Genomic DNA, 26,295 nt, shown 5'->3' on the forward strand with positions numbered 1-26,295 from the left:
CTACCCCCCCCCCGCCCCTAGCTGTTTGTCAGCGCTTTGTCGGCGCGGCGCTTCAGCAGCAAGGTCCCGCTGCTGGGTCCCGCTGGCTGGGGCGCTCGGCGGGCCACATGACAAGGTCTGGCGGGCCGGATTTGGCCCCCGGGCCTTGTGTTTGACACCCCTGCTCTAGGTGTAACTGCCTCCCGCAGATCAGATTCTATCTCACCTGTGGTCTTTCTTAAGAGCCTGTCCCCTGCCATAAAGATAGTGCAGCCCTGGAAGACCTTCTTAGTTTGGCTACAGGGATTATTTACCAGGACAACAGTGAACTCACTTTCTGCTTCTTGACTCTTTGATGGATGGCCGTGATGCTGGTGGGCGGTTCTGCCTCCTGCAACATTTCAAGCTCCTTCTCTGTTTTATCCAACCAAGCGTTGATATTCATGAGGTCAGAATTCAGCTGCTCCCGCTGCTGCCGGTTCTGCTTCATTCTCAGCTTGTTGCTTAAGTCTTGGGCTTGAATCAGCTCCCATCTCTCGAGGCCTCCTGCGGTTTGTTGCAAAATTATTCATGTTTTTTTTAAAATGTTATTTAAAAAGCTTTGAAGCTTGACTCAGAGGAATATTATTTCAGGCATTCGCTGGGTTCCCTGAGGAAACAGATCTTCTACCCCAGCCTAGCTACAAGCCTATGTGAATTTTTGGGTAGCCTTTTAGGGCTTCTATCCCTTTACAATCCCATGCAATCTTCTTGCAGTCCCATGGACTGCAAGAAGATCAAACCTATCCATTCTGAAGGAAATGAGCCCTGAGTGCTCACTGGAAGGACAGATCGTGAAGCTGAGGCTCCAATACTTTGGCCACCTCATGAGAAGAAAAGAATCCCTGGAAAAGACCCTGATGTTGGGGAAGATTGAGGGCACTAGGAGAAGGGGATGACAGAGGACGAGATGGTTGGACAGTGTTCTCGAAGCTACGAACATGAGTTTGACCAAACTGCGGGAGGCAGTGGAAGACAGGAGTGCCTGGCGTGCTCTGGTCCATGGGGTCACGAAGAGTCGGACACGACTAAACGACTAAACAACAACAATCCCTTTTCAATAGCATAGCATTGATACCTTTTAAAGACACAATCAATAGCAGCCTTCACCAACCTCCAGATATTTTGGACTATCACCCCATCTAGTATTTTCCGCCATTTCTCTTTTTTAATGATTCCATCTGCTGCTTCTGCCTTTTACTTTCATGTGGCTGTTTGTTTGTTTTTACTATTTTTCATTTTTACATTAGTTGCCTTTGGGCGTTTTGCCTTTAAATACAAAGGGGGAATATAAATACTTCAATAGATAAAATAACTGCACCCGCTCACACATTCATTTATTTTTATCTTTGACTCTCTCTCCACTTCCTCCGTTTAGAGATTTTAAGTTTGTTGGAGCAGGGATCTCTTGTTTATTGACTTTCATTCCTCCGTAGGGCACCATCTACGCTGATGTTATAAATACATAGGGAAAAATGAAATCCTATTTCTCACACACTCTGCAAAGAAGGCTTCCTCAAACTTGGCCCTCCAGATGTTTTGAGACTACAATTCCCATCATCCCTGACCACTGGTCCTGCTAGCTAGGGATCATGGGAGTTGTAGGCCAAAAACATCTGGAGGGCCGAGTTTGAGGAAGCCTGCTCTAAATAAACAGAGCTTAATAAAAAAATTCCTTCAGTAGCACCTTAAAGACCAACTAAGTTTTTATTTTGGTATGAGCTTTCGTGTGCATGCACACTTCTTCAGATACACTTGAAACAGAAGAGTCAGACCCTTATGTATATACAGAGGGTGGTGGGAATGGGTGATGGGCTGATGGGAGTGGTAAACCTGTAGATGGCTGTTAACGACTGCTGATGACTGCAATTGGTCCTGCAGGGAAAAAGCAAGGGCTGAGGCGCTAAAGAAAGCTTGATCATGCATAATGAGATAAGAATCCAATGTCTTTGTTCATCCCAGGTGGCTCCATGGTTGTAAGCTTGCTAATGAGTTGCAATTCAGCAACTTCTCCTTTCCAGTCTGTTCCTGAAATTTTTCTGTAATAAATCAGCCCATCACCCATTCCCACCCACCCCCACCACCCTCTGTATATACATAAGGGTCTGACTCTTCTGTTTCAAGTGTATCTGAAGAAGTGTGCATGCACACGAAAGCTCGTACCAAAATAAAAACTTAGTTGGTCTTTAAGGTGCTACTGAAGGAATTTTTTTTATTTTGCTTCGACTCAGACCAACACGGCTACCTACCTGTAACATAAACAGAGCTTATTATACACATACACTCGAGCATATCTGTATCCATTTTGATACAGATCTATCTCAAAAAAAATATTACAGTTAAAGTACCTGGTTGTTTTTCTATGGCTGCAATGCCATCAAGGCTAAGGCTAGATTGAGGTTCCTCGCTAGTCAACATCCCAGAGATCTCCTGCATGTTGTCCAGACTCCTACTGCTCCGTTGTTTCACCTGCAATATAACAACATAGAAAGCAGGGAATGACGCATGTACACTGGGCACCCAGCAATGTCCTCGGCACACTGCTCAAAAGGTATGTTGCTGCCAGAAGTAACCATGAGACAATCCATTATCCTGGCCTTGTAAATCTTTGGATTTTAATTAACCCATTCAAAGCTCAGGAAACTGAAGAGTAAAAATACTTCTGTCGCACTATGCAGCACTGAAATGACCTTTGCTACTCCATCTATCAGAGATTTTAGCACTCCTTCATTCGCCTCCCATTATCACACCATAATATTTTTTACCTTCGCTCAGAACTACGCCACCAACGTGCAACTAGCAATGTCTGCAAACCCAGCTGTTTTTTTTTAAGTGTTTAATGTGTCTTCGTGAGGTGGAATTTCCAAGAACTCAGAGAAGCGAGGAATAAGGAATCAGAAAGTATCCTACAGTCTAAAACAATGGGAAATTGCTTTTATATAGAATCTTTCCTTAAGATTCGAAAATTAATATTTTGAGTATATTAGACTCTGCAGTGCATGCCTTGGAAGGCACTGTGTAATGCAGACAGATGTTAGAGGTGTAATGTTGAGAAGACCGCATTGAGGAATATGATGTGGGCTTCTCCAGTGACACAGTATTTTGGGTCTGAAGTTGTTATCCACACCAATTTTGTATTGCCCAAATCCAGATGTTCATATCATTTTAAGTAATATTCCTGTAGTATGGGGATTAATGGCAAGACAACAAAAGTGGAAAATGCATGCCTTTATGCTTGCTAAGAGCCTGAAAGGATAAATACTCAACATCCATTATGATCTGAAGATCTACTGACCCTGGAAACATTTGAACATATTTCATATAGGCATCTATTTTGTGTTGATACCTTTTTGGACACCTGGAAGGCTTATATTAACTTAAATGTTTAAGATGCACATACAGATGGCAAACGCTTATATAATGTGAAGTGATTGGTTGTTGTTGTTGTTGTTGTTGTTGTTATTAGTGTTATTTGTATAGTAGTTCCTTTTTATTTATTTTATTGCATTTGATTTCTTCCCTTCCTCTTTCCTTTGCTAAATTTGCAAATAAAAATATGCTGTCCTTTTAAAAAAAAGTAAAATCATGCACCTCTTTCATCGCTTAAGCCATACAATGTCTCACCCTTCTGTCCAGTGCAAATTCCTCATCTTTTACTTCCAACAGTGACCAGCTCCAGCATGGCTTTTGGTCAGGGATGCCATATGGAGGGGGCACCAGCTTGCCTGCCCCTGCCTTAACCTAATGGCCAATCCTGCCCTTTTATGCTCTTAATGTACCTGCAACCAGTAGGACTTACATAGCCTGGTTTGTAGGGAGTGCTTGTCTCTGGGCTGTTCAAAAGGACACTTGGAACCATCTCTCCCTGGTTGTATGGATGTTTTCGGCAAGCGGGGCTTTCCGGGGAGTGCCACGTGTGGGTCTCAGAAGCAGATTTTTCTGTGGTACAACATCGAAAAAGAAATCCGCAGGAAGTTAGGTGCCCAAGTTTGGGGTGAGGGGTTGGGGTGGGGGGTATGAATGAATTAAAAGCATTCTGCAGAATAGGGGGAACCAAGTCATGATGCGGGGGGAGATATATATATATGGAAGTTTTACCGTTTTTCCTTGCAAAGCATGCTTGTTTGCAAATGTATGTCGGCAGTGTTTCAGGGGCAATGGAATGAGAGCCATGCAGTTATGGGTGGGCATTTCCCCACACCCCACCTTCCTGAAAAGGCCTACAGACAGTATGAGTTAACAACACCACCAAAAAGTGCAGGTGGGGAAGAAGGCTCTGGGAGGGGGAGAGTTGGTCCTACATGGGAGAAGGACGGCGTGGCCCTTCTCAGGCAGCAAACGTTCGGGATGCTATTACAAGGCAGTAAATGGTGGGTCACTTAGGTTGCATCCGCATTGTCCCATTCGTAGCACACACAAAACTGCAGGTCTCCCTCAATCTGGGATTGTGCCTGCTCATCCTCAAAACTGCTTCTTATAATCTAGATCCTGCTTGTCCGCAAGGGTGGGTGTGGCTACTCAATGTGCATTTGGAAAAGCTCCTAACGGGGTTATCCATGCCTTTTCCTCCCTGCACATGAATGGAGGAGGAAGCGGTGATTGCATTCTTGTCACACGCCCACCTACAATGTCATTGGGCAGGTGTGGATAAAGGCCCGCCTAAACTTGCTTTCGAATGGAATCCATCTGCCACGAGCTTTAGTTTTCAGAATGAAATCCAGTTTCTCAGTAAGTGCTTTTCAGCTAGCATGGCTAGATAGTGTGTGTGTGGACTATATAGAAAAGGGCTTAGTTCCTCTTGATTTTGAAATAAAAACGTGTGCCTGTTTCTTGAGCAAGAAGGGAAGCCATTTTGAACCTTCCATTGTGATGCATCAAAATGACATTGACCATCTCTGCTGGAAAACAGGACTTCTTGGTGACACATCTATGTCTGCAACACACAAAGTGATAGTGCAGATGAAACTAACATGGATTCTGGAGAGAATACCAAGCGCTCGTTTTCAAAGCTAGCCGATCACCCTGTTCAGCCCAATGCTGAATGGCAGAGGAGGCCATGAAGCTAAGCTATGATGTCTAGAGAGCGATGTTTGCGAACCAGCAAGATTTTCTGTTTGGTTGTTTTTTTCCCACCTAGGCCACACCTGACGGCTTATAGACTCCAATGCAAATCGAAACGCAAATTTTTGTGCTGGAGTGGAGAACTAAGGAAGAAAAAGCACAACCCTGACCGTTCACTAGTGATGACACAAGTGCAAATGGTGCAGCATTAAACAAAAATGGGGGGAAAAGAGAGAGAGAATCCACCATGAGCCAACTGGAGCATGGTGTTGACACAAGCCAGGGAGCCAGACACTTGCATATGAGAGAGGTGTAAGGAGCATAGCAAGCGTGCGCCACGGGGAGACTGTCACGTTGAGACACATGCAACAGCAGTGCCTACCAGAAGCTGCTTTCAATGATTTTGTGGTCATTTTAAGAAAGGCCTCGGCATTTTCAGGGATTTCTACATCTGAAAAAAGAACAACATCACCAATTGCCTCGCCGGACGAAAAGAGGCTGTGAGCACACCCACCCACCCACCCTACAGGAGATAAACGTAAGCGCGGCCCCCGATAGATCCAGTCAAAAGTTTGCATAGCCTGGCATTGCATTGGCAACAGCCGGAAAGACTCTGGGAAGCTCATAAGGAGAGTATTAAGGCAACAACCCCCCCCCACCCATTGCTAACCTCTATCCCCCACCAAAGTACCTGATATTTAGAGGTATACTGCTTTTTAATATGGAGGTTTTCTTGTAGTTATCGTGGCTCAGCAGATCTCCCTATATCATTCTGCTTAGCAGCTGACTTTCCCTAGCAGTTGGGATGGGGCAGAGCAGGGAAAACCAGCCAGTAAGAAGAGAGATGATGAGAGATAGGGGGGAACAGCCAGGCATTGGCTCCTCCTTCACTGTGCAGGTGATCTGTGTCCCTCTCGAACCGGAGGATTCTGCCATTACACTGGGGGGGGGGGGGGAGTCTTCAGAAAACCAGGCTATGATGGAAGACAGCCACAAGACCGCCCTGATCTTCCAGAAGTCCAGCTCCAGAACTGTGGGGCAGAGCTCACATGGTGACATATGTACAAAGCTATTCAAAGTATATGGTGGTGGTGCTTTTTGCCACTGCTTCCTGCATTCCTAACTGCATGCAAAGAGCCCTGCCGTAAGTAGCACAGAACATTAGGTGGCAATCCTTTTGTACTGCACCATGTTAGCCTGCTGGAATAGCTCAGTTGGTAAAAGAAAGAGACTCAGGATTGTGGGTTTGAGCCCCATGTTGGGTGAAAGATTTCTGCATTGTAGGGGGTTGGACTAGATGACCCTCGTGGTCCCTTCCAACGCTACAATTCTACGATTCTACGATATGAGGAGGGGGGGGGGTCTTGCTTCTGAATGCTCCCATCCCGCATAACAAAGCTCCCTGCATTAGGTCAGCCAGCACATCAAAGAAGGTAATGCTAGGCCTTTCGCCCCAATGTACTAGTTTTCTACGTGAAGGTTTTGGTTTTTAGCAAAATAGCTCAGACTACAGTGGTACCTCTACTTATGAATTTAATGCATTCCGAACACACATTAATAAGTAGAAAAAAATTTGTAAGTCGAAGCAACCCTATCTAAAAATTCGTAAGTAGAAAAAATCCTATCTAAACTGCATCCAAGATGGCGGACGGAGTTCCATTCGTAAGTAGTTATTCGTAAGTAGAGGTACCACTGTATTTCTCCATGTAGTCCAGAATGGTCTACTCTTGACTGGCAGTGACTCTCGGGGTCTCAAGGAACAAGTTTCTTTTGTGGCGGCTGAATCTGGGACCCTCGCCAAGCAAAGTATGCGCTGTACAGTTGAACGATGGTTACTCTATAAAGGGATGGACCCAAAAATATATACACCGTATCGGCCTGAATATAAGTCTCACTTTTTTTTCCAAATTCTGGCCGTGAAAAGTTAAAGTGCGGCTTAAATTGGGACCTTACAGAAGTTGGCTTTTACGATATCGCTGCTGAGACAGACATACGGTAAAACGGAATGCGTGTGAGTGCCTGTGGAATTTTAAGGGAGCTGCTTAGATTCGGGTATTGTCGCCCCCCCTTTTTCCTCTTGAATTTTAAAGGTGCGGCTTATATTCGGGTGCAGGCCAATACGGGTATTCAGGCCAATACGGTAATTATACTCATCCTGCACCTACCCTAGAGTGAAGGGACACCGCCCAGAATTCTCCCACCTGTACACGAAGGGCATCAATGAATCTTGCAAGAGATGGGGAAAGCTCTTGTTGCAGACATGCCTTAGAATGGTTGCATTGCTAGCAGTTCGAGGTTTAAAAAGCTGGGCAACTGGGTTTTTGCATGGGTGCCAAGGTTACCATTCCTTGCTGAAATGGGAGGAATCGCTAGGATGGAGGATGGACTCACCTGACAGATCACTGTAATACTGTTCTTCTTCCTCGTCTTGGGGACCAGAGTCTCCGACGTCCCCCGTGTGATCCCACTCCAGCGGAATGGAGTCCACGCTGACGGGCGTCTCACAGCCCGACCTCTCGTGACCCACTGCAGGGGGCACGAGGTGGCAGAGGGACTGCTGGGGCGGCAGCCCTTCCTGCATGCCCTTTCGGCACCAGGGGTCGCTCTGCATCCCCCTTGCATCTTCCAAGTCGGCCTCGTTTTCAGAGGTCTCCTTTTCATCTTCCAGTCCCTAAAATGGAACAGTCATCACTGAGCAAAATTATTGGCATGACTTCTGACTAATATCAGCGTATCCTGCCCCAAATACACTTGCCTTACTTACAGGAACATTGGAATTTGCCTTATACCAAGCCAGACCTTTGCTCTATCTAGCTCAGTATTGTCAGACCTCTGGTCTATCTAGCTCAGTATTTGTCTACACTGGCTGGCAGCAGCTCTCCAGGGTTTCAGGCAGGTGCATCTGCCTGCAGATGCTGGGGACCAAACCTGGAACCTTCTGCATTCAAAGCAGATGCTCTACCACTGAGCTTTGCCCCCCACCCCCCTTTTAAACTGAATATTTTTTTTAAAAAAATCCTCTTTCTGAACTGGAAATGCTGGGGATTGAACCTAGGACCTTCTGAGGTATGGTTCCCCCCCCCCGATCCATAGTATGATTCCTCGCCCTGGCCTCCTTTGTGCCAGGTAATATTCTTATACCTCTGCCTCAGGTGTGCTTGGAGCGTCCAGTCACTCAGAAGCTGGAGCAGAAATTATTCAAAGTGGGAAGGACCAGAACATAGAGTCTCATACAGCCACACAAGGAAGAATTATAGAATCACAGAACTGTAGAGTTGGAAAGGGCCCTGAGGGTCTTCTAGTCCAAGGGCCCTTACATTCTGCACACAAGTATTACTAGTTAATATTACGCAATGCATTTATTTTAGGGGAAGAAGACTGGAGCTCAGTGATAGAGAAACTCCTTTGGAATGTAGCAGGTCCCAGGTTCCATCTCCAGCACTCCCAGTTAAGGCTGGGAATCTCTCCTGTATGAAACCCTGGAAGGCCAGGCTAGGTAGAACTGACCTGGATGGAACAATGTCCTGACTTGACAGTTTACTATGCATTTCTTCCATCATGGAAGTCAAGACAGTCTAGTTGGAGATTCAGCAAGGTGGCCGTACCATGTCCCCTCAAACTATGGCCTGGGAGCACGGTTAAAGCTTTTTGGCATACGAGCGAGTATGCCTTTCTTTGTAACTCAGGGGGGGGGGGAGTGCTTCCTTAAGGCCTTTTGCTCTTGGAACCCAGTAGGTCTATTCCGCCTCTTGCATGCAAGCAGATACCAACAAGAAAGCTAAGAATCTTACCTTCCAAGTCCCAGACTGCAGAATCCAGGACCGGCAGCCGTGTGACACCGGAAGTTGCGTCGACGTAACTTCCGGTGTCGCTTTGCCCTTCTATGGGCACCAAAAATGGCCACCGACGGCTTCGAAAGTCGATTGTACGCATGTCAGGAAGTGCGTCGACGCAACTTCCGGTGTCGCTCCGCCCATCTATGGGCACCAAAAATGGCTGCCGCCGACACGGAAGTCGCGTCTATGCACTTCCGGACATGCGTAGATGCGACTTTTGAAGCCGGCGGCGGCCATTTTTGATGCCCATAGAAGGGCAAATCAGAAAGAAAAAAATGGCCGCCGGCAGGAGAAAATAACGGAGAAAAACGGGAGACGAAGTGATACGGGGGACCACCGGGAAAAGGTAAGTAAAACGGGGGTTTCCCGGGGAAAACGGGGTACTTGGCAGCTATGCTAAGAATGCAATCTTGATAGCTCTTACCGGGGGCCAGGATGCCAGTCTATGCTGGAATCGGGAGACACGGCCAAACACGTCCTGGTAGTATCTGTGGACTTCCTGCAGCTCCTCTTCAATCACAACAGCATCCGAAGGCTCGCTTTTCTGAATCAGGTGCTTCCCGGACATAGTAAGCTCATTGATCTTGTCAGTGTTTAGCAATATTTCCTGCTGGAAACACTGTTTGGAAGACAGGCAAGGATGCTTCCTAAATACAGCATTACTCATCAGGTTAATTCCCCTTTTGGATAGGAATGTTTCACCCCTCTCCCTGAGGCCTGGATTCTTAAGCCAATTCCTCATATATACAGTCAGTGTGTTTTTTTGGGGGGGCACGGGAATGGGGTGCTGTGCTGCTAGTCTTATCTTGATAATAGTCTTGTGGGTGCCAATATGAAAAGGGGGGGAGAACCATGACGCACACAAAAAACACTGTATAGTCTTGCTGGAACCTCCCACAAGTTGGGACCGAGAAGAATGGTTGGTCCTCATTGGAGATGAGAGACATCTAAGTTCAGAGGATAAGTACTCCAACAAACAAAGGTAGCTTTGTTTCCACTCCTTCTTTTGGGATGGCAGGAAGCTTAAAGGGCTTGCAGCAAATTTCCCAGGGATATATATCCAAACAGGAAGCAGGCAGATGTTATAGGACTGAGGGGCAGTGTGGAACTCAGCTTTTTTTTAAAAAAAGAAGAAAGAAAATCAATACTCACATTTAGCTGCCGCATTTTCTCATCCAAGTTGCTCTCTGAGAAGTGTTCCACGTTGGTCAGCTGCAGGTCCATTTCGGTCAGCCACACCAGGATGCTGTCCTTGGTCCCCACAAACTCCTCCCATTGATTGGTAAAGTGCTGAAGGAAATCACAGAAAGCAAATACGTCGACGTGACAGTAGGCACATAGCAAAACTGCTGCTTGCTTGCCGGAAGGAGGCGTACAGGGTGCCACCCAACTGCCTTAGGAACTCCACTCCAGATTGTGATGGCGAACCTATGACACGCGTGTCAACACTGACACGCATAGCCATTTTCAGTGACACGCGGCCACATGCCGAGACCTCACTTCCGGTCGGAATGCCGCAGGCGGCGCATCTCTGGGGGCCTTGTGGACTTCCGGTGAGGCAAGATGGCGGTCGGCACGGAGCCGCGGAGCTCCTGAAAGTGACCAGCGCTGCAGGAGCTGCCGGAAGGGCTCCCAAGCAACCAAAACCGCCACCGCCCGGACACTGGGGGCCACCAGTGCAGCAACCAGGGAGCGGCCGGACTCCACACCCACCCCGCGAACCTGACGGGTGGCCTCGAGGCACTCCGGAGGCCAGAGGAGGAAAAAGGAAGCCCCGGCTCTGCTGCCACTCATTGCCCTCTACAGCATGTGCAGAAACCGCTTTCTTGACTGTTGCACCCACTATCCGCTCAACCTGCTGGAGCCTGTCTTCATCGAGGGTTTGAAACCCATCAGCTACCCTCACCTGAAAACTGACAACCGTGGCACAGCCAGTCTGCGGTTACCTTGAGTCTCCTGAGAATTGCCGTGACGCGTTTCTGGAGGTTATCCCAGTCTTGGTTGCCCTTGTGGACCATCTGCTTCAGCTTGCTGGCTGAATCAGTGCGATTCTCCCGGGCCAACCGCCGGTACTGTTTATTGATCAGCTCCAGCTGGGTCAGTCGCTCGTGGATTTGTCGCTGAAATGCCTGAGGTGGAAAAAAAGGCAACCCTTTGTTTTCTTACGAGCAGCCTCATACCTGGCACCGCTCAGGAATTCAAAGAAACGAATTCTAGGGGGAAAGCAACAACAAAAAGCAGGATGTTTACCTCAAATCTCTTCAGGTCCTCCTTGGCATTTGTGTACGAAACCTCCGAAGAGTTTGGATACGCTGCTGTCCTCTCCGCTGTCTTCAGCCAGTCCTCAAAGCGAGAGTAGTCCTCCAGGAACTTTTGCCAGAGCTGCCACGTTTCCTCAATCCTAAAGGGGAAACAAGCAGCAACAGCAGCATTTTTCCCTCAGTGTACTTCATGTAGAACCTTCCGGAACCTTGAAGACTTTACACAGCCTGCCCAATTCCCCTTCCCCTTACAGCTCACCCAAACCACCCACCTCTGCAGTGTCAACTGGTGAGGTGGCATGGGTGAAGCTCTGGTGGTCTTCTCTGTTCCCAGCACCACAAGAGGGAGAGGGCTGAGAAACAGAGAGTGTGGCGCATAGTGGTAGAGTCATTTCACCATGCCAGCTGCCAGCCACTGCGCCAAGCTCCCTGTGCTTCAGCCCCACAGTAAATGCCAGCGACCCACATCACTGGGAAGTGATTTCTCCCCTTTGCTCTGCCCTCCACTGCTGAGAGAAGGAAGATTGCATTTTGAAATGCAGGCTTTCCCCCTCTTACCTCCCACAGCAGCAGCAGTTGGGGGGGGGGGTGGTAGCTATGCAAACAACATCAATTACAGCGTGACAACATCATTGCAATTTTATTATATGGTTAAGATATACGCTGCCCAGATATTTTCAAGCATGTTGTTGCAATACAGATACCTTTAAAAGGGTATTAGACAAATTCACAGAGGACAAGCTATCAATGGCTACAAGTGACACTACAATATGATTCTGAATGCTAGTGGCTGGGGATCACAAACAGGGAGAGTGCTGTCACACTCAGGTCCTGCTTGTGGGCTTCCCGTTGGATCCTCTGGTGGACCACTGTGAGAGCAGGTTGCCAGTCTACATGGGTGATCAAGCAGGACTCTTTGCACACATGCCTTTAAAAGAAAAGAAAGCTAAGATTCTGAATTCTGGCCCCGAGACCACATCCTGCGCTTCTTCTGTGTTCTCATAGCACTAAACCACACACAGAGTCCTGATCGTGGAACATAGGATGCTGTTTCATAAAAGGTCAGGCAATTTGCCCATCTAACCCAATATTGTCAAAGGGCAAGGGCTCTTTAGGGTGTCAGGGAGTGGTCTTTCCCCTAATTTGCTTCTGAGATTCTTTAGCTGGAGATGCCAGGAATTTAGTTGTGGACTATAAGGGGAAAAGATTATAGAGAACCTCCCCCTATCATCAGAAGCAGTTCCTCCCCAAGCAGCAATGGCAGCGAGGACGCTGAGGAAAGCAGTCAGGAAGTGGGGAGAGAGGGCCATGGCTCTGGCAGCATGGGAGAGCCCCTGCGACACAGGAGGGAGGAAGAGAGAGGGGGGGGGAAAGGGGGGAGAAGGAAAACATGGAGCGTAGACCCTTTCCTCCGGTTCCGGAATTACGCAGGAGAAGGAGGGGAAGGAGGTTTGCTGTCCCAAGACTCTTATGCTGGAAGAAGTCAAGGGGCGGTTCAGTGCCGGATTCTGCATCAGACTGAGCAGACATGTTGTACATACCCAGCTCACTGTAAATAGCCTGCACTAATAAAAACTGCTGAAAGACAAGCATGCGGAGCGTTGTTACTCTAGAGTAGTCACAAGAACCTCTGACAGGGACCTTCCATTTTTAGCTCAGGGGTAGAGTGCATCCCCTCCCCCTTGTTTATCCACCTAGGCCATATTGCTTGCTCTGACCCAGTAGCAGCGTCTCATACTGAAAGAAACCGCTTCCATCACCTGCCGTGTCAGAGACGGGGAACCTGCAGCCTTTAGGAATTAGTTGGCCTTCAAATCCCATCACCCCCCCCCCCCAATCAGCACAGCCAACTGTATAAGGGAAGTCCAGCAACATCTGTAGGGCCACATCTTCCCCATCTCTGGCATTACATGATCCTGCTATCTAGACCCTTCTGCCACTGATCTCCTCTCCAGAAGGCTGCCCATGCAACCACATCCTTTTCAGGAATGATTCCTTGGGCCTTTTGATAGGTAACGGTGAACGTTAAACCAGAGAACCAAATAAAATGTTCATTTTAAACAACAGGCATTCCACCCCTCCTCCCAGAAACAGAGCGGGAGAAATGCCTCTCACTTCATCCGCCTCTCCATAGACATGGCACAGATGTTTCTCCACCGGCGGTCCAAACTTCTTGTGGTCTGCTGGATGGAGTCGCATTCAGTCTGGTTGGCACAGGCATCGGAATCATTCAGCAAGACCTCGCAGATGCAGAAGACAGAATCGACATCAGGGCTGTGCTGGTCAATGTCCCGCTGCAGATCCTATAACCACAAACAAACAAAAAATCTGTTATATGTAATAGTGTCCTCTTCAAAAAAAAATCCCAGCTTTAACACTATGACGTCAGGCCATTTGACCAGTGGGTGGTTCCCACGTCATATTGTACACCGCTTAGATAAATGTTAAGCAGTCCAGATTTCTAAAATAGAATAGAATAAATGAACACAGAAACAAACAAACAAAGCCTTTGCCCATCTCTTTTTTTTCGCTCCACCTTACCTGCTGCTCTGCAAGTCTCTTCTTTATCTCCTGATCATCGCAGGTGTCATAAACAACAGGCTTGGAAAGCTCGGATTCAATGCGTGCCAGCCAGGTGCGAAGATTACTCATGTTTTTGTTGAGCAGCTGTATGAAAGAAAAGGTCTCCTTCAGCTTCTTCACCCTGGGGTGACAAAAAGGCAGAAAGAATGTGAGAAGGTTGTAAAACAAGGCCAAGTGATGATATTCATGCACCTTCCATCACATACCAGCAAAACCAGGTTGCACAGTTGAAGAGCACTGGCCAGTCTTGAACAGCAGCCCCCTTCCCCATCCTTCACGAAATCACACCTTTTGCAATAAGGAAACTAACAAGAAAATGAACTGGAAAGCGTAATATAACATTTCCTTAAGCCAGGGGTCAGCAAACCTTTTCAGCAGTGGGCCGGTCGGTCCACTGTCCCTCAGACCTTGTGGAGGGCCGGATTATATTTTGGGGGGAAAATATGAACGAATTCCTATGCCCCACAAATAACCCAAAGATGCATTTTAAAGAAAAGGACACATTCTACTCATGTAAAAACACCAGGCAGGCCCCACAAATAACCCAGAGATGCATTTTAAATAAAAGGAAACATTCTACTCATGTAAAAACATGCAGATTCCCGGACCGTCCGCAGGCCGGATTTAGAAGGCGATTGGGCCGCATCCGGCCCTCGGGCCTTAGTTTGGGAACCCCTGCCTTAAGCAATGCTGTATAACCTCCACACATACAAAACAGAATGCATGCTCAATGAATTGTGGATGCTTAATAATAATAATAATTTTATTATTTATGTGCCACACATCTGACTGGGTTGCCCCCCAAAAAATATAGACACAGTAAAACATGAACCATTAATATTTTTAAAAAAAACAGGGCTGTCTTCAGATGTCTTCTAAAAGTAAAATAGTTGTTTATCTGTTTGACCTCTGATGAAAGGCTACTCTACAGGGCAGGCACCACTACCGAGAAGGCCTTCTGCCTGGTTCTCTGTAGCTTCTCATCTCGAAGTGAGGGAACCACCAGAAGGCCCTCGGAGCTGGACCTCCAACCTCCCTGCGCACTTTGTGCAAATGAATCAGGGTAAGTGCTCAGCAAATGGAATGTCTGGAAGCAATCGGAGATAATCTGGATGCATAAAGGCCACCAGGAAGAACGATTACCATTCATATAGCGCCAATAATGCTCATGGCATTCTGCAGTTGTAACGTATCAGAAGTGCTGTAGCTCGTTGCTAGATGGTCCCTAGTTCAAACCACAACATATTTGGGTAGGGTAGGAATGTCCGTCTTCTGAAACTCAACTGCTACTGCTGAGCTTAGATGGACCTATTGTCTGACTCGGTATAATCATCATCAAACCTTTATTGGCATCACATAATGATGCATGTTTACGCAAGAGTAAGTGTGCATCGGAATGCAGCCTAGGGTTGCAGATGCAGCAGCTATGGGTAGAAATACCCAGCTCTTTGAACACATAGCGGACCCCCCCCCCACTCCGTCTTGCCCCACTGGCATGGATTACAAAAGAGCAGATCTTAGGATGCAGACTTTGCAATAAATGCCGCAGAGTCCAAATACCATCTTGTAGGAGTTTGTTGCAGATGAAATTGCTTCGTTAACTCCAAAGGAAACCGCTGCCCCCAAAAGCAAGAACCAGCATGGTGTCTACAGCTTTACTCGCCCCCCTGCTTACTTTTGTAATTCTAAATACCTTTGCAGCCAAGTCGGCCTAATTAACTAATTTGTCACAATATGCCATTTGTGGTTCCATCAGACCAGCCATCCCTTCTCCAACTGTAAAATGTAAAAAACGGAAGAAAAACAAACATGGCATGTTGGACGACCGGTTTCAGAAAGGCAAGAGCTACAAGAAAGAAGATTCCACCTAAACATTAGGAAGAACTTCCTGACAGTAAGAGCTGTTCGGCAGTGGAATTTGCTGCCAAGGAGTGTGGTGGAGTCTCCTTCTTTGGAGGTCTTTAAGCGGAGGCTTGACAGCCATATGTCAGGAATGCTTTGATGGTGTTTCCTGCTTGGCAGGGGGTTGGACTGGATGGTCCTTGTGGTCTCTTCCAGCTCTATGATTCTAAGAGCACTGAAGTGCAATGTTCCTCAGTGACTGGCTGTACGGTCCCTAAAGCATCATCTTCCAGCCAAACACAGGGAACAAGCCTAAGACAAATACAGGTTCCAAAATCTAACTAGCAAGCTTAAACTGGTCCTTTAGTGTGTGTGTGTGTGTGTGTGTGTGTGTGTGTGTGTGTGTGTGTGTGAGAGAGAGAGAGAGAGAGAGAGAGAGAGAGAGAGAGAGTAATAGATCCCTTCTGGGTGGGAAAGGTACAATAGAGGGGTATAATCTGTTGTTGTCAGGTCCCCCCTTCTCATGAGACACAAGGACCCTGGTGTTTGGCCCCTGCTGCTTGAGGTCTCTCTAGTGCCAGTCCAACATTTTAAGCCCTGGTTATTTTTTTGCAACCACTTTTAGCAATAGGCCTGTGGTAGCCACTGTAGAGCAGGTCTGAATGACTACCTTGCAAATCAGATTGGAGCTGACATGGTAGCAGAACGTCAAACAACGAAGACTGCACTGTGCCTTTTTGAACTGTGCATTAAAAAAAATAATTCCTATCTGTCAGTGCTGATGCTAAAACGTTAGAAAACCCCAAATATCTGCATTTTTCTTTTAACAGGACAATAGAATAAAAAGCAAGTGGAAGGAAATGCATGTTTATTTCAGTGTAAACATCATCCTAGGCAGGTGGTCAATATACTATTTAGGTTTGATAAATAGGGGGTGAAATGAAAACACCAATGTTAATCACCAGAACAGAGCATAATTGCATCTCCGATCTTGAAAAGATACGACCGGTGAATTGGATCCGAAGACTATGCAGAAAGGTTTAGAAGGTACAGATCACTAGAAAGCAGGCCCTGATGTTATTTTTTAATTAAGAGGTAAGGTTAATGTGTTTCCGCAGTGCCTACACGGGCGACGTCCCTCTCCTGCCTTTGTGTGGATGGACCCCACTAAGAACATTAATTACAAAATGCAACAAAAAGCAGAGCTTTAGGTATAAAGCAGAAAATAACCAGAAGCATCACACGCGTTCCATTCATTTACCCCCCCCCAATAGCGCACTAATCTCCTCCTCCAACGGGCGGGTGTGGAGAGCAAACAGTTAATTTTAACAAAGGGGGCGGGTGAGGGATGCCCCTGAATGCCATTTATCCTCCTTGCTTACTGCCTCCACAATCTCCCTCCTCAGTCCTTTCTGTCAAAGGCAAAGTGCACACACACATCTCCAATCCATCCTGGGAAGGACAGAGTCCATCCCTCCCTCCCTCCCCCCCCCCTTTGCAGGCAGCGACCGCACATCAGAGACACACGTCTCTTGTTCTGACTGGACCCTTCCGAGTACCAAAAAATGCACTTACTGTTTATAAGGGAGAACCATTCCTCAGCTTATCAGTCCAAAACTGCAGGGATAGCATCCGATTGAGCTGAGCACTCGGGGAAGAGGAAACCCCTCCCTCTCTTCTGCGATTGCCCTATTTAACACTGATGCCTCAATATCTCCCATCGAGAGAAAGAGAGATGAGAGCGAGAGAGAAAAAGAGCACACAGACCTTTCCCTTCCTTCTCCTCCTCCTCCAAGCCCCCGGGCAGAGAATCAGAGCCTGTGCACACTCACACACTGTATCACGCTGCTGGAGAGTGAATACCACCCTGGCTCCGCGTTTGGACCTCGTGAAGCCGCCATGCCACTCCTTTCAAAAGTTTGCTACCCACATATGGAAAACCCCTTCGAAAACAGGTGGGGGTCTTTCAGGATTTGATGAGGCCAAGCGATTTGAGGTGTAATATCTCTTAGAGAAATGACACACACACACACACACACACACACACACACACACACACAGGCCTGAAACTGAAAATTGAAAACTGGCCTACGAAAACCAAGGAAATAATCAAACCGCATAATGCTCTGCTGAAGACGTGGGAGACCACCAAGGAAGATCGATATTTCTTTGTCGCTTCTCACCATGTCCATCTATTCTGCACACACACACACACACACACACACACCAAAAAAAAAATCAATCTAAATTTGTGAGGCTGAGATAAGGACATGTCAACCACTTGATGGAGAGTTGTGATTCACATAGACAGCTGATCACAGAATTGCAGAATTGGAAGGGACCCTGAGGATCATCTAGTCCAACCCCCTGCAATGCAGGAATCTTTTGCCCAACAAGGGGCTCGAACCCAGAACCCTGAGATTACGAGTCACAGGTGGAATCTACATACGTATTAAAAAAAAAAGTTCTGAAAATGCTTTTTTAAAAAGCGTTTTTAAAAACACATTGAATTTTCCACAAGGTTCCCCATCCCCATCTAGGGTCACATCGCATATTGCCCTTAAAACACACTTAAAACATTTTATTTGCAGCTGTATAGCCGAGTCCCCATGCTCTTCCGACTGAGCTATCCTCTTGTGCTAGGAGATATTCAAACAGCACCATGCTACTATTACACTATCTCTCATTTGATCAAATGGCAGGATCTGGTTGCCATCCACACAGACTGCAAATCAGTCCATTCCAGCTTGATGCAGTTTAATGAACTCACTTAGAATGCCATTTTTTTTAATTAAATTGAGCACCCAACAAGGCAGGGAGACAAAAACTGGGATCTTGGGGAAACATAAGTATTTCTTTAAAAATTACCCCCTACTTTCCATAGGATACAGCAAGAACAATAGTTCCTTTATCTACCCCTTTTGTCCACCCACAGAGTAGCATTCAAAGAAAGTTCTAAAAATCCTTGCTGCATATCGTTTAAGTAACCTTCTCCCACTTAAGAACAACAATCTGCGGTTGGGCTTCAGCCATGGTGTGTGCAGTTGCTACAGACAGCCAAGTGTGTGGCTATTTACAAGCTTAGCATGCCAAGACAGAGCTCCCCCCCCCAACCCCACCTTGCCCCAGACACCACCTGTTGAATCAGGCACCACCTGTTTTGGCGCAGATTTTGTCTAGGTTGCTATTGTTCCAGTTCAGGTGAACTACTACAGAATACCTAACACAGAGACGCTCCTAAAAGGCCCCTCTCATCATAACTTCCACATAACTTGCGTCTGTCTTTTGGGGAACAGCCCCGCTGGGTCAGACCATCTGGCCCATTATCCTGTTCTCACTTTGGCCAACCAGATGCCCCTGGGAAGCCCCAAAACAGCACTCTTCCCACTTGTGAATACCAGCCTCCTTCCTTGGAGGTTTTTAGCAGAGGTTGGATGGTCATTTGTCAGGGATGCCAAGCCAGAATTCCCAGAGTAGTTTAACCACCACCCCTTCCCGTGAAACCTTTGGGAATTGTAAATCCATGAGGGGAATAAGGGTCTCATAACAGCTCTGTGCCTTTAAGAAACTACACTTCCTGGGGTTCTTTAGGGGGAGGAGCCATTGCTGTTTATCACACTTTGCTAAATGCATTGCAAAGATAGGGCAAAGATAGGTCTAGTTCCTGCCTTCCTGGTTCAGAGGAGCTAACTTACTGTGTAATGCAAGAGGGCAGAATTATAGCATGCAGGCAAGGCTCAAGAAATTAATGCAAATCCAAAGGAGGCTGGAACAGTTGGTTATAGTCCCTTTTAATCTGGTATGCCATCACAAGTCCCCAGACGGCCCCTCCCCCACGACCCACAGAAGAATCCCAAACATTGCTGTGTGAAGCAGTCTTTCAGAAGCACCCCAGAAATTCATTTGCATTTATCACAATTAAATGCGAGCAGATGTCTGCATGTTATTTTGTTGCTGCTGCTGCTGCTGTTTTGTTCCCCAGATGCACTGAGTTCCCGGAGCTCTTCCTGCTTAGACGCACAGCCTACTCCAGCTGCTTGCATGCACAGACAAAGCCTCTGAGAGCGGCACAAGCCAAGCGACTATAGGCACAATGGAAACGCCAAAAGGCCCCTTGCAACTGGTGCCATATGGCAAAGCCGAGCTTGTCTCCATGAACTATGAGAAGCATGTCAAAGGGCTAAATGGAGAGCTCACCTAATTTGCCCATCTGTCTCAGCCCGCTTATTGGTTTAAGGTGAAGCAAGTTGTTTACTACAACGCTGTTTTGACAACAGTTTTTGAACTGGTTTTGCTACCACCGAAATGCATCCACAATACGCCTGCACCTATCATTGTGCCATATTATGATGCCTAAATGATATATGGCAATTTGGTTTGGTTAACTATAACATTTCGTTATGGCAAAACACATAGAACCCAACCAATCATCTGGCATTTGTAGACAATCCTGCTAATATGAAATTGTCTGAAATCTGACAAGCAGGTCAGTGTTGACATGTGAGTTCCAACAATCCCAAATCTGTCGAACTTCCAAAAACTCAAGGCACACGCATAACTGTGGACATGCATGAGCATCTAAATGTTAAGGGCGAGTATTCATTTGTGTACCTCCAAAAGGTAAAGAAAGAGATAATTATATATATTCATGAAGTTTGTCAGTAAATACACATGCCAAGATTCATAGTATTTTGAACATTTACTATAACCAAGAATAGCTTAGGCTAGAATCCTGTGCTTCAGGAAACTTGGTCATTGACCCTGACGGCAGCGCCTGATAGGAGTTTTAGTCCAGCAGCTCTGGGGGAACATAGGTTTTTTTTATCATCCTTGCTATAGCCACTTGCCTGTGAATAAGCTCCACTGAACTCAATGGGGCTTTCTCCTGAATAAACATACAGTGGCCCCTCGACTTACGAATTACTCAACATCTGAAGTTTTCAACCTACGAACGTGAAAAATGGCCGCATGCTTAGGAATTTTTCTACATCCAAACGGAAACCATTGGCGGTTTTAAATGCGGTTTCCTCGACTTACGAATTTTAAATGCGGTTTCCTTGACTTACGAATTTTTCCGAATATTTTTTTTCCTATGGGAAACCGCTTTTCGACTTACGAACTTTTTGACCTACGAATGTGCATTCGGAACGGATTAAGTTCGTAAGTCAAGGGACCACTGTACATAGGAATGCACTGTTGGATCTGAAGTACAGTGGTATCTCTACTTATGAATTTAATGTGTTCCGAACGCACATTCGTAAGTCAAAAAAAATTGTAAGTCGAATCCCATAGGAATGCATTGGGAGAAAAAAATCATAAATCGTAGCAACCCTATCTAAAAATTCGTAAGTAGAAAAAATCCTATCTAAACCGCATCCAAGATAGTGGACGGAGCTCCATTCGTAAGTAGAAACATTCGTAAGTAGAGGTACCACTGTACCATGAATGGAAGGGGAAAACATATTAATGAACTCTTGCACAACTGCTAGCAGAGGACTTCTTGTGGTGCATTGCCATAATATATTGGGAATTGTGTTAAAGCAGGCTTCCTCAACCTCGGCCCTCCAGACTTACCTTCCAAGTCCCGGACTGCAGAATCCGGGACCGGCAGCTGCGTGACACCGGAAGTTGCGTCGACGCAACTTCCGGTGTCGCTCTGCCCTTCTATGGGCACCAAAAATGGCTGCCGCCAACACCGGAAGTAGCGTCTATGCACTTCCGGACATGCGTAGACGCAACTTTCGAAGCCGGCGGCGGCCATTTTTGGTGCTCATAGAAAGGCAAATCAGGGGGGGGAATGGCCGCCGGCAGGAGAAAATAATGGAGAAAAACGGGAGACGAAGTGATACGGGGGACCGCCGGGAAAAGGTAAGTAAAAACAGGGGTTTCCCGGGGAAAACGGGGTACTTGGCAGCTATGCCTCCAGATGTTTTTGGCCTACAACTCCCATGATCCCTAGCCAGCAGGACCAGTGGTCAGAGATGCTGGGAATTGTACTCGGAAAACATCTGGAGGGCCGAGGTTGAGGAAGCCTGTGTTAAAGCATGTGAATCATATTCAAATTAAGAAGATACAGGCTTTGGCAGGGAAACTCTAATGAGCCATGAAAAGAATACCACAAAAAAAAAGCTTGTGGAAAGTCAAGTGCAAATGGAAGAACCTCTCTGCACAAAATGATGGCAAAGGCAAACACATCTCGCTCCACTTTAATATACAGATAATTTCAGGGCTTCTACTCCAAATCCAAATATCTGAATCCTGCTTCAGAAACTGAGCACAAGTCTACCCATGATGCAGAGGCAAATCCAGCTCCAGGTAAGTCTGGGAAAGACCATCCCCTGAAACCCTGCAGAGCCACTGCCAATCACCGAATAGGAATGAGATGGGCAAATTGTTTCACTTGGTAAAAAGCAGCATCCTATATTCATAAGTTCGCAGTGGACTATATGCTGTCCAGAAACCAATCACACCTCTCTGATGAGGGCACCTGTATGCAACGCATGCATTTGCTGCATCCACTCTTTACATTTTATCCAAACATCTAACAAGCATCCTGAGAACTTTGTTGCTGTCTCTGCATGAGTCTTTTGTGAAAATCACCACCACATTCTGTTTCCAATCCCAACCGAACTCACAAAGGGCAGCCTTTCCTTCCTTACCGTCCTCCAATCACATCAAAGAGATGCTTCCAGCGATCATTAATCTTGTTGAGTTTCTCATCTATTTCAGCGGCTTTGCTCTCGTTGCTGGCCTTGATCAGCTGCTCACCCATTTGCTTCAGATGGACTAGATTGTTTTCACTAAACAGGCTGATTTCCTCCATGCAGTCCTAGCAAATAATAACAATAACAATTGCAAATGTTATTATACACAAAAAAGGAGATTTCCCCATGGAACAAAACAGTAATGGGCAGTGTGACTTTTGTTGGGTGGCTGCTGGATACTGAGAGAGAGGTGGCAGAGAGGTAGATGCAATGCAAAAGCATAGGATTGGCACTTCCAAGGTGTTTGCATGCCAGCCTCACTCTTTGCCTCCTAATATGCAGCAGGGACATGATCAACTAGATGTCAGGTGAGCAGAACACCATTCACTTTTGGACAGAAGCCACTGGAGTGTTGGCTAATGGAAGCTGGACTTGATAGGGATGTTTGCACTGTGCAAAGATAAACTATGGGATCCACTCCCACTAGGCTTTCTAGAACTTCCCTATTTGGTCGCCTGGAGGCAATTCATCGCAGAAGACTAGAGAACAGCACATTATGGGAAAAGCAGGTGATTCAAATCAGCACATCTGAAGCCTACAGGTGTGGATCAGGATCTTGGGGGTGTTTTCCCCCTGGAACACCCAGGTAAGCAAAAAACACGAGAAGCCTGTCCTCCTTTTATCTAAAGCACTTGCTAGACTGTTGCTGGGAGTTTGCAAAAACGCCTGCCTACCTTCTCCAACTTGTCTATCATATCTTCAATGCTGACATCGGCTGACTGGAGCACCTTGCTTTCCATCTGCACCAGCCAAGCGCAGAGCTCTTTATTCTTCTCGTTGAACACAATCCAGGCATTGAGCCGGTCCTCGATCTCTTGCTTGCGCAAAGAAACCTATGGAAGAGGATATACATGACAGCTGCCTTTTGTTATATCTCAGGAGGCAGCCCAAACTCAAGACTGAATATATGCATCTGTTTCTTTCCCACAATAAATGATGTCAACAGGCTTGGCTAGAAAAGGCAGAATTCTCAAGCAATCGATTCCTCCACTTTGCTGGAAAATTTTTATCTTCCCCATTAATAAAAGGCAACTCAGATTGTTGACAACAATGGGATGTAAAGGAGGTCCAGAAAACAGCAGATTTCCTCACACAGAGACACCAGTCCTTTCAGTTGCCAAAATGGGGCACCCTTTTTCATATTAGCAAAATATGAAACTCGAACACACAAAATATTAAATGTTCCACGCACACAATATCAGCTGAAATGCTAAAACACAGTTTAGAGTAATGTGCATGAGCTTTGCATTCTCCCTCTGGCATAGTTTTGTCATCCATCTGGAAGCTCAAACCTTGGTTTGAGTTTAAAATTATGATTAGCACAAGGTAAGCTTTCCCCTGGTGCCTGTGACCTGGTCTGCATGAACCTCAGACTCATTTGCTTTTCCTTCCTTTCTCCTTCTCTGGTGAAACTGCAAGGAGGATGTTGGCAACTTTCATTTCCATTAACAACTAACCAGTGTTTCTTTTTGACTTGAAATTGGCAAACTATGGTTAGGACCAACTATGGTTTATTGACATAGCCAACGTCAAACATGATGAATAAATCCTAGCCTTTTTCAATAAACCATTGTGTGTTCCCCCCACTCCCATCCCCAGTCAGGGGATGATATAGAGTAGGTGTTGGGAAACATATAACATTCACTATGTTGCATCATATTCAGGCATATGACAGAATCAGAGAATCGTAGAGCTGGAAGGGGCACTTGTGTCCATCTAGTCCAACCCTCCTGCAAAGCAGGAATATGCAGCTGTCCCATATAGGGATTGAACCTGCAACCTTGGTGTTATCAGCATCACGCCCTAGCCAACTGAGCTATCACAGTTGTCTTTCTTCAAGATGAGGAAGGCCCCAGTTTTGATCCCCAGCATCTCTAGGCAGAGTTTGTGGAGAAAACCCTTCTGAAACCCTGGAGAGCCATTGCCAGTCAGTTTGGACAGAACTGAGCTAGATGAACTTGTGGTCTTACTAAAACCCAGCTTCCTACATTGCTATGTTAGGTACCCTCAGTAATGCGTACCTGTTGGGAATTAAAAACATCTCTTCTCAACCGGGCATCCATTGATAGCTGATCAATGACTTTCCCTCCTCTTTGTTTACTGTGCTTACAAAGCGCTGCCCCCCCATATATTTTGATTTGTTTTAATGTAATATTTCTGAACACTACGGAAACCCTTTCATAAAACAAACATAGGATAAGTTATGTTAAATGATGCCAAGTTAAAGCAGGCACACAGCTGCCATTTTCAGCAGCAGGTGTGTCGCTGGTAACCTGCATTTCCATCCTCTGAGCTCCTATGTCTTCCTCCATATTGTGACAGTGACTTTAGCCCTGCCTGTGCTAAACCCTTGACCTCCTGGTACCCAGCCCCGACTGTGTTTGCTCCATTAGTTTTCCTCTCTCTTCTAGCGGGAGCATCTGGCTGGTTAATTCCATGGTTCTCCAGGACAGCTGCACTGCCTAGCTTTTAAATACTTACAGAGTCTGCGGCCTTTTCTGTGAATTGTTTTCAACACAATATGCTTCTGTTGGACACTCCGGCTTAGGCTGATCTCTCAGAAAGCAAGTGGGGCATGCTAATTGCTGGATTTTGCACCTCAAACGTTTTAACGAACTAAATATTTTCACCTTAGTTGCCAGGATTGTTCGGGACTTTTGTGGTAAACCTGTTGACGACTGCTAACGACTGCAATTGGTCTTACAAAAAGGGTGAGATGGCTTTAACATCTTTATCATCATTTTTTAGCCACCTCACCCATTGCTTTTTCCTCACCCATTGCTTTTTTTTTTATTTTGTTTCGACTACGCCAGGCCAACACGGCTATCTACCTGTACCTATTTTTATAACAAGAATACAAAGCTGAAAATGAATGAACTGTAGCTAGAATATTGTGTTCATTTTTATATGGTCTAGTCCTTCCCTTGCCCACCTCCCTAATATTTATTCTTAAGAGGGTTTTTTCTCCAGTCTTCAGAGAGTAGCTGGAAGTGCAGAGCCAGAAAAAGGTCCTCCTTTCCTTCCACTCTGCAGTTTTCATCTGATATCTTAGGCGCAGTACTGTGCCCAGAGCTCAGAAGCTGCCCGCGCTAATGAAATTCCCTGTCACAAAATGTGCCTAGAACAATGGAGTTTCGAACACTGCTTCCTATAGAAAGGCATGTGAGACACACACACACACACACACACACACACACACACGTATCCCCCCCTCTAATCTAATGTTACCAGACGTCCCCATTTCCCGGGGACAGTCCCCGGATTTACAAATCAGTCCCCATACAAAATCCATTGAAGTTTAAGTGTGTCCCCAGATTCATTGAAAAAAAATCTGGTGACCTTACTCTAATTGTCTGGGCTGGTCTTTGCCAACCATTTCTACTAGTCCCCAGTGGCAAGGTCATGCTGGCTGTGGCTGATGGGATTTGTAGTCCAAAAGAATTGGAGTGTGCAAGGTTGGCGACGACTTGGCTAAAGAATTTGCTACTTCACAGCAGAAACAAGAGGCTAAAATTTGCTTACTGCCAGCAATATTACCTTACTAAGCCAGCGATAGCAGCAGCACACTCCTATGGCTAGAATAGTTAAGCTATGGAATAGTTACTATGGAATTTGCTCCCGCAAGAAGCAGTATGGGCACCAGCTTGGATAGCTTAAAAGAGGGCTGGACAAAATGTTTCTGCTGTACCTCCATGGTTGGAAGCAGTTATGTCTCTGAATACCAGTTGCTGTGAAGGGAATCAGCTAGTATTTGCAAGACTCAGAGCATTCTCAGTGGTGGCCTCAAAACTCCCATCCAATGGATGTATGCTTTGGCCCTTCTGCTCTAGTATCCAGGTGGGCCTAGATTAGCTTCCTCTGCATGGCTGCCTTTAGTAGATTCCTTAAATAGCTCAAAAGCAGTTTCTCCTATCAACCTGTTCTGCTGTG

General features: G+C 46.3%; 1 protein-coding gene across 11 annotated transcripts in view; it reads right to left on the reverse strand.

The window, feature by feature from the left end:
* SYNE2 (spectrin repeat containing nuclear envelope protein 2) overlaps positions 1–26,295 on the reverse strand; it is a 233,603-nt gene that overhangs the window by 10,226 nt on the left and 197,082 nt on the right. For 8 of the 11 annotated variants that reach the window (XM_088673909.1, XM_088673903.1, XM_088673899.1 and 5 more), the window contains 13 exons: positions 23,040–23,198; positions 22,261–22,430; positions 13,718–13,880; positions 13,292–13,479; positions 11,166–11,316; positions 10,862–11,044; positions 10,068–10,205; positions 9,340–9,534; positions 7,471–7,750; positions 5,462–5,530; positions 3,818–3,957; positions 2,367–2,487; positions 314–525 (listed from right to left, as the gene is read on the reverse strand). In XM_088673909.1, the coding sequence (XP_088530035.1) occupies positions 314–525; positions 2,367–2,487; positions 3,818–3,957; positions 5,462–5,530; positions 7,471–7,750; positions 9,340–9,534; positions 10,068–10,205; positions 10,862–11,044; positions 11,166–11,316; positions 13,292–13,479; positions 13,718–13,880; positions 22,261–22,430; positions 23,040–23,198 (2,169 nt within the window). The remainder of the gene's footprint in view (positions 1–313; positions 526–2,366; positions 2,488–3,817; positions 3,958–5,461; positions 5,531–7,470; positions 7,751–9,339; positions 9,535–10,067; positions 10,206–10,861; positions 11,045–11,165; positions 11,317–13,291; positions 13,480–13,717; positions 13,881–22,260; positions 22,431–23,039; positions 23,199–26,295) is intronic. The other 3 variants (XM_088673923.1, XM_088673920.1, XM_088673916.1) reach the window with 1 other exon arrangement.

The sequence above is a fragment of the Zootoca vivipara genome, chromosome 1 (assembly GCF_965207765.1).
Source record: "Zootoca vivipara chromosome 1, rZooViv2.hap1.1, whole genome shotgun sequence".
Lineage (NCBI taxonomy): Eukaryota > Metazoa > Chordata > Lepidosauria > Squamata > Lacertidae > Zootoca > Zootoca vivipara.